We start from the raw sequence: 14,213 nt of genomic DNA, 5'->3' as shown, positions 1-14,213 counted from the left end.
GGGCAGCTAGGTGGTGATGCAGTGAGTAAAGCACAGGCCCTAGAGTCAGGAGGACTTGAGTTCGAATCTGGCCTCAGACCTAACACTTACTAGCTGTGTGATCTTGGGCAAGTCACTTTACCCCAAATGCCCTGCCCTCCCCCTCCAAAAAAAAATGCCAAGATATAGATGTGTGTAGGTGGGGAAGGCAATCAACTGGCAAAGACTGGAAGGGATGTGTCCAATCGCATATGTAGAATTGGCATAGATGATGAAAAGAGAGTTTACCTCAGCGACTAGAAGACAGGAGAAAATAGTAGGGGATGAAATCAAGGAGCTGTGAGGCGAAGAAGAGGGGAAAAGAGGAAACTTCACATAAATGGCCTGTTTTGTCCATAGATTAAGAGAGGAGGTCCTCAGCTGAGCGGGAGTATGCTGTGGAAGGTTTGAGGATCAGTCTGGAGCTGTCCCTGTGGTGAGTGGGATAGGGAATCCGTGAGGGAGGAGTAAAAGATTGCCTTGCTGCTGTGAGGTCCCATTAGAGATGGGACAGCATCAGATTGGTGTGGACCCATTTGTGTGACCTCCTCCAGCTCCATTCAACAGTATGTGAGCAGGTGCAAACATGGCAGATGATGAGATAATTCAGAGGCATTGTTGGAAAAGGCATGAGGAGTAAGAGGACAAAGGACTAAGTGATTCAAGAGTAGAATTTAACATGGAGATAAACTGTTTTACTAAAGGGTCCATATAAGTAATCAAGGAGCGTGCAGCCAGAATATGGCCTCGTAAGGTGACTAGTTAGTGACTTGACCATGACTAGAACCCAGGACCTGTAACTCTCAATGTGGTTACACACTTAGCAATACACAATGTATAACATAACTTACTTTTATAAATGCAGCCCTGTTAAAGCTTATGGAAAGTTCTAACTCATGACCTCTCTTCTTAGTCTCCTTTGCTGAATCCTCATCTAGGTCATACCCCCTAACCTGGAGTATTCCTCCAAGGTTCTGTCCTGGGCATCTCCTTTTCTTCCTTGATATTATTTTACTTGATGATCTCAAGTGCTCCTATGGATTCAATTATCATGTCCATTAAGATGATTCTCAGATCCATTTGTCCAACCCCAATCTCCTTTCTCAACCCCAGTCTTGTACCCATGACTGCCTATTGGATATCTCAAACTCTATGTCTTGCAGACATCTTACACTCAACATTTCCGGAACTGAACTCATTATCTTTCACCCCAGAAATTCCTTTAATTTCTTCTCTGTAGCTGTCAGGAGTACCACTATCCTCCCAGTCACCCACGTATCATTCTTTTTTTTTTTTTAAGCAATTGGGGTTAAGTAGCTTGCTCAAGGTTACACGGCCAGTTATTTTGTGTGGGTGCCAAGTATCTGAGGCTGGAACCGATCCCTGGTCTCCTGACACAGGGGCCAGTGCTCTTATTCACTGCATCACCTGGCCACCCCTTCAACTATCATTCTTGACTACTTATTCTCTCTCACCTCCCATATCCAATCAATTGTCAAGTCCTGTCAGTTCTGCCTTCAGAACATTACTTGTATATACTTTCATTTTTAAAAATTTTGTTTTTATATTCTAAATCATTATAGATTATTCCTTCTTCATGAGAGGTCTCTTATAACAAAGTAAAAGTTAAATCAAATTAATAATACATTGTCCTCATTTGAAAGTGCATGCAACATTTCATATCTGTAGAATCCCCACACCTCTTATTAAAAAAAGTTAATAGAAATCTATTTTTGTTCCTTCTGAGTGGGAGAGGTGAAAACTTCTCAGACTATATCCTAAAATGTAGTAAGGTTTCTTGTGGGAACAGGCCTGAGTTTCGGTTTCACCCTTCCCCCTCCTTGACTGCCACTTCAGCATTAAGTTTGCCAAATGAGGACATGTACATTTGGATTGGCTATACCTTGTTTTCTTGTTCTGTCTTTTTTTTTTCCTGCGTCTAGTCTAGACTGTAAGCGCGCCTCCCAGCCAATGGGAATAAGGGATAGTGGTGTGAGGGGATTTGTCTGAACTAGGGTGCACTTGCTTTGTCTTCTGTAACATGCCTCCTTCCACTAGTCCATCCCGGTGGAGGTGATGCCCTCTTCTCGCAAGAACTGAATAAATGCTTCCTGTTCTTACCTTGAGACACCTCTGACTTTTACGAAATTTTGGGTAGGGGATTTTTGGGGTTCCCATACCCCACATACTTCCTTCCCAACCCCTACCCCAATGGGAAAAAAAGAAAAAATTTCTTATAACAAATATATATTCAAGTAAAACAAAGTCCGTCAAGGCTGATATATGTATACACACGTATATATGCATACATGCACACACATGTATATATGCACACACATAAATATGATTATATGTATGCACACATGCATATGTCTCATTCTGTATCTTTAACCCATCACCTTTCTGTAGTGGACAGTATGTCTTATCCTTGGTCTTCTGGAATCATGAATTCTATCATCTTATCGCTCCTAGTTCTTACAACTTTCAAAGTTGTCTGTTTTTACAATATTATTGTGTAAATTGTTCTATTGGTTCTGCTCATTTCATTCTTCATCAGTTTATAAAAATCTTCAACATTTTCATAGTTAGTTTATCAGTTAATGAATTTTTATAATATTGATGTTACACTATGCATTTTCTAGTTCTACTTATTTTACTTTGCATTTGTTTAGATAAATCTTTCCGTGTCTTTTTTCTATCATCTACCACCTCATTTCTTATGGTTGTCCTGCAATGCTGCCTCCACCCTGATGCCTATACACAGTCTGAGGGTGGGTCTCCCTGCCTCCAGTATCTCTCCACTCCAGTGTATTCTTTATTCAGCCACTAAAGTGATTCTCCTAAAGCACAGGTCTGATCAGGTCCCCTCTCTATTCAATAACTCCCCTGGCTCTCCATCACCTCTATGACCAAAGAGAAAATCTTTCTTTGGCTTTTAAAGCCCCTTATAACCTGGGCTCTTCTTCCCCTTCTAGTCTTCTTACACTTGACTCCCCTCCACATCTGGTGAGAAAGGCCTCTTCACTATTTTTTGCATGTGACAAAAAGATTCTGAATGTTTTCGGTGGCTTCCTTCTATGCCTGGAACGCTCTTTCTCTTCATCTCTGCCTCCTAGCTTCCTGGAATTCCTTTAAATATCAGCTAAAGTCTTCCCTTTGGTAAGAATCGCTCCTAGTTCCCTCCCTTTGAAATGATCTCTAATTTAGTCTGCATAGATCTTGCTTGCACATAACTGTTGCTGTGTAAGTCTCCTCAATTATACTAAAAGCAATTTAAGAGTAGGGCCTTTTTTTGTTTTTATTTGCCTTTCCTTGTATCCTCAGTGCTTAGCGCAGGGCAAACCCACAGTACATGACTGATAGACGCTTATTAACTGACTTTTCATTTTGCAAAAATAGCATTAAGATTCTGCTCCTGGGTGAGTCTCTAAATGCAGAAGTTAGAGTATATGTTTTGAGGTGCTGACATTAAGAGCCTTCTCCTAGGTGAGTGGTTTTAGTTATTTTGTTTTTTTTCTATGCAGAGGCCAGTGACTTGCAGATAAGAAGATAAACCTTAGTGAAAGGAATTCTTTAGTTTGAAACCTCATTGCTAGAATTATGTTCTGGGCAATAAAAACTCTGTTGACCAAGCTAAGGGTAGATGAATAATTATAATAACTAATTTCTGCAACACTTGAGAGTTGCTTTCTTTTCAACAACTCTGTAAGGTAGGTAGTGCTAGTATTTTTCTCCCAATTTTATAAATGAAGAGACTGAAACCCAGAAGGGTCATACATTAGTTGGGTTTAGAATCTGGATCTTTTCACTAATGAAAGCCTAGGCTTTCTGCACTAATTTCTAGGGTACTAGCACAAGTTATGAGAGAATATGCCAAGTGTAGAAGTGATGCCAATTAATGACTGATGTAAGCAGGCCAGTGAAACAGAACTCCATGCTATCAGTGCAACGGGCCTCTTTGACGATGGAGACTTGGTTTCGGCTGATTTGCTTCACTCAGGACACAGGAGAAAAACCTTGGCAGAGGTATTTCAGTCATATGGCTGTGAGGTGGGACTGGGAGGCTATTTTGATGCTGGTATTTTTGCTCTAGAAAATACAGTCTGGTTAGTGCTCCATCACTCCCACAGTTTTAGACTGATAAAATCAGTATAATTCCCTTAAGTCTGGTCTCATAGGGGCAAGGCCCTCCTCCCCACCCCCAAAACCCTCAAAACTTAGCCCTGGGTGTTTGGTTAACTCAATTTTAACTTCGAAAGAGCCATAGAAACTTACATAATGTTAGCACCGGAGTATCCCTGATACCATATTCTGTTCCAGCAGGTACTTTCTTGGCCTGTCAAGTCACCAGTAGCCCCTGCCACATGCCCCATCATATGTTGTTCATTTGTCTTTCAGTCAGGTCCAACTCTTTGTGACTCAATTTGGGGTTTTCTTGGCAAAGATACTGGAGTGGTTTGCCATTTCCTTTTCTAGCTCATTTTACAGATGAGGAAACTGAGGCAAATAGGGTTGAGTGACTTGCCCAGGGTCACATGACTAGTGTCTGAGGTCAGATTTATCCCTCTTGGGGCAGCTATTATATTACCCTTATTATATACCATATTTGTAATTATTGTCCCCATCAGGAGTGTGATTCCTTTTAGGTGTATTTAGGGGGTCAAAGATAGGAAGGGTAAGGGAATAAGCATTTATATGGTGCCTACCATGTGCCTGCACTATGTTAAAAGCTTTCCGATTATTATCTCACTCAATCCTCACAACAACCCTAAGATGTATATACTATTATTATCCCCATTTTACAGGTGAGGAAACTGAAGCAGAGTCAAATGACTTACCCAGGGTCAACACAGCTAGTACGTGTGTGAGGCTGGATTTGAACTCAGGTCTTTCTGTCTCCAGGCTCAACACTATCATCTAGCTGTCATTTATTACATCTTTATGATCCTTGTGCATTCATGCTACCTCTCTAGGCTTTGCACTGGGGCAGAAAGTATTACAATTGCAGAATAACAGGTTAGGGTGGAAGAAACCACAGTGGTTATTTGAGAGGCATTGTGCTCTATGACACTGGACTTGGAGTCAGGAGATTGTAGTCAGATTAGCAATTGTGGGTGAGTTAACCTCTCATGTCTCATTTCATCATCTTTAAAATGGGAATGATACTTGCACTATCTAATTCATATGGCTGTTATGAGGAACGTGCTTTTGGAAACTTGAAGTGATAAACAAATGTTTTATTCTATATTTCAGGACTGTCATTTCACAGATGAAGCCTCTTTGAAGCCCAAAGAGAGATTGTGACTTTCCTGAGGTTATACAACTTTTAAAGCTAGAAATCAGACCTTAAGACTCTTTATTTCCTTTTTTTTTTTTCTATCAGACCATTCTGTCTCCTAGATTATCTCTGAGATCTCTTTCAATTCAAAGATTCTATTAATGCATCTAATATTTTGATGAAAATAACTACAAGTAGAGACTTGGTTGTAGTCTTTATGTTGCCATTTTTCTCCCTTGGTTTTTAAGTGTGAGCTTAACCTAATGAAATGTGGTGCCACTCAAAACAATGCCCAAGTACTCCTTGCCATGAAGGGATTCCTGTAACAAGGGTTGCATAAATGAAAACTCTGTATCTACAGATACTGTAGACAAAATTCAGGACTTCTGATTTTAGAGGATTAGATCTTCTATCAGTCATTGAGACAATTTTACCTCCACAGCAGGGTAAGAAGGGGTCTACAATTTTCCTATCCCAAGTTCAAGGTAGATGGAGTGGAGATAAAGGAGGGTTGTTTGCCCAAGTAATGAGGCAGAGAGATTTGGAGTCAGAAGAATCTGGAGATGGGAACTGGTAACTGGTCTGGGGTGAAGAAGCAAATGAAACTTTCTGACTATAATCAGTGGAGATTATATAAAAAAAGAAATGTTCTATTTTATACTTAAGCATTTCTAAGTTCCTCATTATTTAAAGAGTAGGGAAGCATGCTCCTCTGAAGAGAAAGACATAGGTTGGATAAAGGAGGCAAAAAGCCTGCTTATAGTTTTCCTTACAGACTTATTAAATTTGTGTAGTCTTTTTCCTCTTCACTTTTGTCTTCTAGTCTTACAGTTATCAACTAAAATTAAAAGGGGGAACATAAGGAGTCATGAGTTATACACGGGAATTGAAAGACTTTCTTATGTACCAACAGAATTGTTCTTGCAGCAAATTATGACTCAAGTAACACTTAAAACAGAGCTGGGAGTTGTATTTTTTATATTGTTGTGGGTGTTAAAAAATGCATTGATACTGGAAAGAAACAACACATGACTGAACAATAAAAAGTATGGTTTTAATTTTAGTAGACAAGCAGTTTCTAGGAATGAACCTATAAATCTGAAATTCATACATGTCAATTTTGTTTTGCAATGATTTGTGGGGCTACATTAATTTTATTTTCATAAAAATATTCATTAATTCAAATGAATTTGTAGAAGTGAATGTATTGTACTTGCTACTTCTAAAACTTGTCTGTACCTTTGATCAAAGCATAAGGGTTCTTTGTAGGAAAAATACTTTCCTGTGATTTTCTGAAGTGAATTGTTTCCTACATTTGTGTACATTATTGTTCATGTAAATCATTCAAATTGCATGAGATATGACTTCAGCCCCCTCAATTATCACAGATTGAAAAAACTCAATGGATAGGGGTCCATTTAAAAAACATTTTATTGTTGCTTTTCCTCCATCACTATAATTTTTCAATATTGTCCTTTCCCTCGATAGACTCCCTCTCTTGCAACAAGGCCAATTAAACAAAATAAACTGTCATAGACCCAATAGCATACATCATTTTGCACTGTTTTCTACCACTAAAATAGAGAGAGAGAATTTTATTATCAGGAAGAGGTTCTTTTATTGTAAGAAATATACAGTCTTGATATAGGACATTACATAGTCCAGAACTGTTAATCAGTGGTCCTGGAATTGCAAAGTGCAGATATAGATGCAAACAATTAGCTTTCAGTCTTAATGAAGTATCTTTGAAGCAAATGCATTTAGAAATAGGAAAGGCTAGAAAACCTCATAAGATCTAGCAGTAGCCCCAAAGTAGGTTTAAAGGCTGTGATGTAGAACCATTTTTTTTCAATTTTTTGGTCACAGGCCCCTTTATACTCTTAAAATTACTGAAGACCCTCCAAAGAGCTTTTGTCTATGCAGTTTATATCTATTAATATTTACCATAAAAGAAATTAAAACATCATCATATTATTATGAAAAGTTTTTTCCTTGAGGACACCCCAAAAGGGTCTTAGGAAATTCCAAAGGGTCCTCTATCACACTTTGAGAATCACTGATATAGAGGAAAGGTTACTGGCCTAAAAGTATCAGCCTGGATTCTAGTTCTGGCCCTACCACTTACTGGTTAGGTTATCTTAGGGAAGATACATAACCTCTCTGAGACTATTTCCTTATCTCTAAATTAAGTAGATTGGAATGGATGAACTGTTTTCTTCAGTTCTAACATTCTGTGATTCGCAGAGACAAGGGAAAAAAAGAGACAAAAATAAACTAATGGTTTTAGGGCCATTATTATTGGGGCCAAGAGGGATCCCAAGAACTAAAAGATAATAGTTAAAGCTTGGAGAACCTTCAGAACTCACAGGGTGCAATTATCTTTTTACGGTTGAGAAATTAAGTGACTTGCCCAAATCCACCCAAGTGTTAACACTGTTGGGAATCAAATGGGAGCTTGAAATCTGTTCCACAGGCTCCCTAGGTACCAAGGAACCCAGTTGTTAGGAGGAGTATTAGCAGTGAACTAAGATGGTGTGATGGAACCAGCTCTAACCGGGTTGTGAGAGCCACAGTGAAATTTACAACTCAGAAATCAGGACCTGATTTGTTTACTTGGCTGTCTACGCTTAAGAAAGAGTTAATAACGCAGATTAAATTTAAAGGGCATATGCTTAAAATTCTCCCCTCCTAAATATTTACCTGCAAAGCCCAATATTGTTCTATAAACACAGTTCGAGCTCAGCAGGTGTGCTTGAGCAGGCTCCGGGAATGAAGTTATCAGCAGACTGGAGGCCTGCTGACCGTAGGCTCACAACAATAGTAATAACTGGCATTTATATAGAGATTTAAGGTCTGCAAAGTTTTTCGGATCTGTTCTTTCATGTGAGTTTTACAATACCCCTGGGGATAGGCCAAGCTTTGGGGCTCACAGAAGCAGGGTGTAGGGAACCGGTCCTGACCAAGAAGTGTAGGTTAACACTGGGGGACCTTTCAGATCATTGCCACAGTGGCGAGGGAGGAAGGCAGCTGTGTGGGGAGAGGGGGAATCTCAGTAAACCATTTAAACACCTAGCTCTGTGGCCAGTACCTTGTAAAGGTGCTCTGCAGTTGGTATACAGAAGTTTGAGATGTGGGCTGTTAGAGTTGAAAGACCCAGGTCAGTCCCTGCATTTGACAGAAGGGGACACTGAGGCTCAAAGATGGGTTTGAAGTGACCAGCTCAAGATGACCGAGCCAGCAAAGAGACAAATCGAGGACCGGAAGCCGGGCAACCCCCGATTCAAAGGTTGGTTAAACCATCTTTGCGTCGACTCTGGAGTAATTTGCATTCGAGTTTGGGGAAGGGGGAGGAGAGACAGGGTCTGCCTGCAAGGGAGTTGGGTTGGATTTGGGAAGATTCCACGGTTTTAAGGAGGTGACTCCCCCTTCCCTTCCCCACATGCCCGATGTGCCCCAAGGGATGAAAAGGGATTTTTGCCTTCCGTGCCCGGCCCCGTCCTTCTGGCTAGGGATGCCCCCCAAACTGGAAGCCAAGATGGAAGGCTGCCCCGCTCGCCCCCGGGGGGGCAGGAATAAGATCAATGGGTGGAGGTGGAAGAGGCAAATCAAGGCTGGCTGCCCTGCCGGGGCACCTCGGAACCGCCGGCGCTCCCCGAGGGCTGAATGAATGGGTTGGCTGGGGGTGGGGCGCGCGCTCATTGGAGGTGCGGAGCAGAGGCGGGCGGGCGGCGGGGGGGGGGAAGGGCCAGGCCTGGCTGCGGTCCCCAGTGGCTGGAGGCTGAGTCCGGGCTGCGGGCGCTGGGACGCCAGGGCCGGGCGGGGGAGGGGCGCGGGAGGGGACGAGGACGGGGAGGGGTACGGAGAGCGTGCGCGCGCACCGCCGGCTCACCCCGCACACACTCTCGCTCTCGCCCTGACTCCCACTCGCGAGCCCAGGCGCGGAGGCCGCGCTCGCACCTCCACCGGCCGCCCTTGCTCCCCGGCGCGCGCCCGCTGCCCGCCCCCACCCAGCAGCCCAGCTGGCCAGCCGCCCGAGGTGGGGGCGCGGGGAGAGGCTCGGCCGCCGCGCGCGGGGCCGGGGGGGCAGGCGAGGAGGACGGAGGCAGGCCCGGCCTGGCCCCGAGCACCCGCGGCGGCGGGGGGAGGTGAGGGGCCGGCCGCGGGCCCGGCGCGAGCGCCCCGGAGGCCGGCGTAGGCGCCCTCCCCGGCCCGCCCGCGGCGCCGCCGCAGCCGCTCGTCGTCGTCTTCTTCCTGCCCGGCGCCCTCCACCTCCTCCTCCTCCCGGCGGCTGAGGAGGGGCATGAGCAGCTGCCCGCCGCGGGCTCCGGGACCGAGTGGGCCCGGCCAGGCTGCTTCCCACGCCGCCACCGCCAGCACCGCCGAGCACGAGCAGGCCCGGACCGGCCCCGAGTGGGAGCCGCCGCCTCAGGGCAGCGCCCAGCCGCGGTCTCTCTCCGCCCGAGGCCTCAAGAGGAGCCGGCCCCGGGGCTAGCGCCGCCGCCGGGGCCGTCGCGTCCTTCCCCGCCCCCCTCCCGCCGAGACTCGAGCCGCGGCCGCGGTAGGAAGTGCACCTCCTCCTCCGCCCGGGCCGGCAGCCGCCACGGCCACGACCACGGGCGCGGCGGGAGCCATCTCGGGGGCGCGGGGATCCCCGCTCTGCTTTCCCTTCCGGTGACCCATGAAGTCCGGCACCCCGTGAAGAGCCCGTGCGGCCGCTTCCCAGCCCGCGGGGTGGCCCAGGCCCGCGCCCGCTCGCCGCCCCCGCCGCCTTCCGAGACGCGCCGGAGCAAGTTCCCCACGCGCCCTTTTTTAAACTTGGGAGGATCCCGAGTGGAGGCATGTGAAGCCCCCCGGGGGGGCCGGGAGAGCGGAACCAGCCGCGGGAGAAGGAGCCGGAGGAGCCTGCGCTCGGCCTCCTCCCCGCAGCCGGGACCGCGGGAACACGACCCCCAGGAATGCGGGGGGCACAGCGCACTGTTCCCCGGGGTGCCGAGAGAATCCGGAAGAGCCTGGAACCGTGATTCTGGTGGGGGGTGGGAGGGGCCGCGGGGTCAGCGGCTGCTGAATGTAATTGGAAGAGGGGCCGAAGGAGGTACTTGTTGAATAAGCACAATAATCCCCCGAGTCCGCGGAGCCGCCGAGTTCCTCTCTTTTTGCCAAAATCTTGGGAGACCGTTGGATGCGTTGTACATTTGACGTGAGATGACGGCTTTTTAAAACACTTGGTAGAAGAAAACAATGACCACCCCGGCTCTGTTGCCCTTGTCTGGACGTAGGATCCCCCCCTTGAACCTGGGGCCGCCCTCCTTCTCCCATCACAGGGCTACGCTAAGACTGTCGGAGAAGTTCATCCTTCTCCTCATTCTGAGTGCCTTCATCACCCTCTGTTTTGGGGCATTTTTCTTCCTTCCGGACTCCTCAAAACACAAACGCTTTGATCTGGGCTTAGAGGATGTGTTGATTCCCCACGTAGATACCAGCAAAGGAGAGAAGGACCTGGGAGGCTTCCTGATCCACGGGCAGGGGCACGACGAACACAGACACAGGTACCCAGGGCGGCTCTTGGGCTTCGGGTGGGACCCTGCCCCGGTCCGTGGGCTGGGCACGGGAATGAGGGAATTTCTTTCCCACCCTGGGGCATAATGTAATGCTGCCATCGATGCAATTGTTGGGTAAATTCTAGATTTTCTGAAGCAAGAATCGGAGTTTAAGACTCTAGAGTTCTCAGAAAAATCATCCAGCCCTTTGATTTTTACAGAAACCGAATCCCTTGAAGAGTCATTGTTATGTGGGGGGGAAAAATATATATATATATGTGTGTATATATACATATATGTATACGTATGTGTGTGTCTGTCCGTATGATGGTATATACCACTTCTTAAAAAAAATTCTTTGCATATCGTGAAGGCCAGAAGTCCTAATTGTGTACTTTATTGGGCTAATTTGTCTGGTGCCTCTTTTTGAACCTCTTTTCTTTGATTGGATTTGCTGATGGCCAAACAATTTTAAGATTTAATTCTGCACCTCAGCTATTGAATTTTCACGGAGAAACACATAGATGAAGTGTCTGTTTCATAATTTTATGTCTTAAAATTAGGTTCTGGTTTTTTTTCACATTCAAGGAAATGTATTGCTTTATATTGTAAGCGAGCTAAAAAACATCAGTACTTTAAATTCACTTAGATGTGAGTGGTGTTTAACAAAAATACAAGTTTATTTTTTGCTTGCTTCTACCCCTTCCCCCTATTTTTAGCTGTTGACGTGGATTTAATTAACTTATCTCTTTAAAAGATAAGAGGTGGACTCTGTTGAAATGAACTAATTTTTTCACTGTTTTATAACTTACTTAACTTTAGTTGTGCCAGTCAAGATTTAGATAACTAAATCTAATGAGACTAAGCTGAATACAGCTGTTAGTATAAAATGGGAAGCCAAATTATAATCCCTTTAGATAATTTTTACATTACCAATCAAAAATATGTTTGTAGAGTAGTTTATTCTTTTCAGTGAGTTTCCAAACTCATTTAAATGGACTATCACCATTAACTGGATTATCTCACTATTTCCTAATTGAAATTCCTATTGGACCTCTGAAAAAATGGAAATATCAGAGGCTTAAATTTTATTTTTAAAATACTGTAGTTATTGTCAAATAGACTCTAGACTTGTTTTCAGGTAACTGATTCATTTGCTTAAAAATAATAAGCTGAATATATAATGAAGGCTTAACTTGAGAAGCTTCATCCATATGAAGAAGACTAGATTGGATTTTAGAAATCCCCTACTCAGTGCCTGAGTGGGAATCCCCTCTTCTTGAACCACCATCTCTATTGATGGAACACTTTTCAATAGCCCTGATTGTTAGTAAATTTTTTCTCAAGTCAGCCAAAAGTAGTCTTTCAGTGACTTACACTTATCATTGCCAGTTTGGACTTTTGGGGCCATGACAGCCTGTCAAAAAGTTGAGGACAGCTCCTTCCTCATTCTCCACCGACTCCTCCACTTCCTTTTCTAATGCTGTTATGTCTTGATTTTTACTCCTCTAATTAGCAAGTGACCCTTGTCTGGATCAGCCCCTTGCTCAGCTTTTCAACAGCCTTCCTTAAATATGGTGGCTCTAACTGAACAGGGTATTTTAGATTTTATCTAACCAGAACTAGACTATAAAGCTGACCTTTCACCCTTCTCTTTCTAGATGCTGTAATTCTGTGAATGCAGCCTAAGATCTCATTAGCTTTTTTTGGCTGTCAGATCTGTTGACATGAATGAGCTGTTGATTGATGTTGCACCTAAAGTTCATTAAGAGCCTTGAGTCTCTTAGACATTGACGATTTTCTGAGACAGCTGATGGCCCCGTGGATACAGCGCTGAGCCTTGAGTCCGGAAGACCCGAGATCCATTGTGGCCCCAGATACTTAACTAGTTGTATGACCCTGGACAAGTCATTCATTGTAAATTCTGTCTGCCTTAATTTCTTCAACTGTAAAATGAAGGATAAAAATATCACCTACTTCCCGGCTATTGTGAGAATCAAATGAGATAATATTTGTCAAATCACTTAGCGCAGTGCCTGGCACATAGTACACACTATATATAATGCTTATTCCCTTTCCTTTTCCTTCTAGTCATGCCTCCTCTATTTTGGACTTCGGTATTTGATTTTTTAAAAGGAATTTACATTTATCCTTGTTAAATTTTACTTGAAAAAAACAGCATTAGTAATAAGATTTTTTTGAATACCATTTTTTAATCTGCTCACCACTTGTTCAAATCTAAGCTCAATTTAAGTGAATGGTGATTTCTGTAGCTTTAATATCTCTTCTATATATTAGCTTGGAGGTTGTTAATATTTCTATTTGCTCCTTTTAATTTGCCAGTTGGACTTAAGAGATACATTTTAAAAAGGGCTGGTATAATAATTAATAGACATTTATATAGGACTTTACATAGATTATCTCATTTGAGCCCCATAGGTTTCTTGGGAGTTGACTACTTTAGATACAATACCTATTTTATAGCTTAGGAAACTGAGGCTCAGGGAAGTGAGGTGATTTGCCCCGACCCCTAGTGAGTTCCTGAGGGATAATTAGATCCAGATATCCTTTGACTCCAAGACCATCACTCTTTTCACTATGGAAAGATGCCAATGATATATCACTATTCACTATAAAAGTATTGGTACTACTTTTCTTTAGCACTGTTTGTATAAATTGTTTGAACAATTTAAAAAATATGTTTACTCTTTAAAGTTTACAGTCTGACCATTACCAGTAGGACTTTGGTCAAGGTCACTTATCTTTTCAGATTTCTTATCTTTTAAATGGATGATTGGACCACAAAATCTGCAGAGCCTTTTGAAGTCCAGATTCTTATTGAGTGATTCCTTTCTGAAGTGACAGCATGTGGCACTGGCATCACAGGAACCTGCCATCTACCAGACACCTATCGTGGTTTCTGTGTTAACTTAAAATAAGTGGTTATTATGCAGCCCAGATCAAAATATTTAGACAGTGTAAGTTAAGCTAAAAGTAGAAAGCTTGATTTAAAATAGAAATGTGTACATTTTGTTCTTGTTTTATAAGCAAGAATAAGTTCACAAAACTTCCTTATATTTTTGTGGTGCTCTTAATTTTTCCCACAGTTTTTTTGTTGGTTTATTTTGTGAGAGTTTGTTATTTAATTTGTTCCTGGTGACTTTGCTCCCTTTTTTCTTTTTGAATGAAAAGCCAGAGAACATGGTTTGCTTCCTTGAACTCCTTGCGGGTCCTGTTGTTTTGGTGCCCAGGATGCTCAACTAAGTGTATTTTCTCAGTTGGTGGTCACACAAAGCAAAATGAAGAAGGCCATGCATTTGTGAAATTGTCAGTGTTTCAGTGGCTCTATCCAGTATTGACAATAAGTCATTTATTTAGTA

The 14,213-nt window shown here is 43.6% G+C and overlaps 1 protein-coding gene across 1 annotated transcript in view; it reads left to right on the top strand.

Moving 5' to 3' along the window:
- The first annotated feature begins 10,392 nt into the window (after positions 1-10,392).
- MAN1A2 (mannosidase alpha class 1A member 2) overlaps positions 10,393-14,213 on the top strand; it is a 255,679-nt gene continuing 251,858 nt past the window's right edge. The window contains exon 1 of the mRNA XM_069090237.1: positions 10,393-10,842. Within this exon, the coding sequence (XP_068946338.1) occupies positions 10,535-10,842 (308 nt within the window). The 5' untranslated portion in view covers positions 10,393-10,534. The remainder of the gene's footprint in view (positions 10,843-14,213) is intronic.

This window comes from Petaurus breviceps, unplaced genomic scaffold (assembly GCF_028583685.1).
Source record: "Petaurus breviceps papuanus isolate PSGF00001 unplaced genomic scaffold, PetGlider_PUasm1.0 186, whole genome shotgun sequence".
Lineage (NCBI taxonomy): Eukaryota > Metazoa > Chordata > Mammalia > Diprotodontia > Petauridae > Petaurus > Petaurus breviceps.
This window is presented reverse-complemented; position numbering and strand designations above follow the sequence as displayed.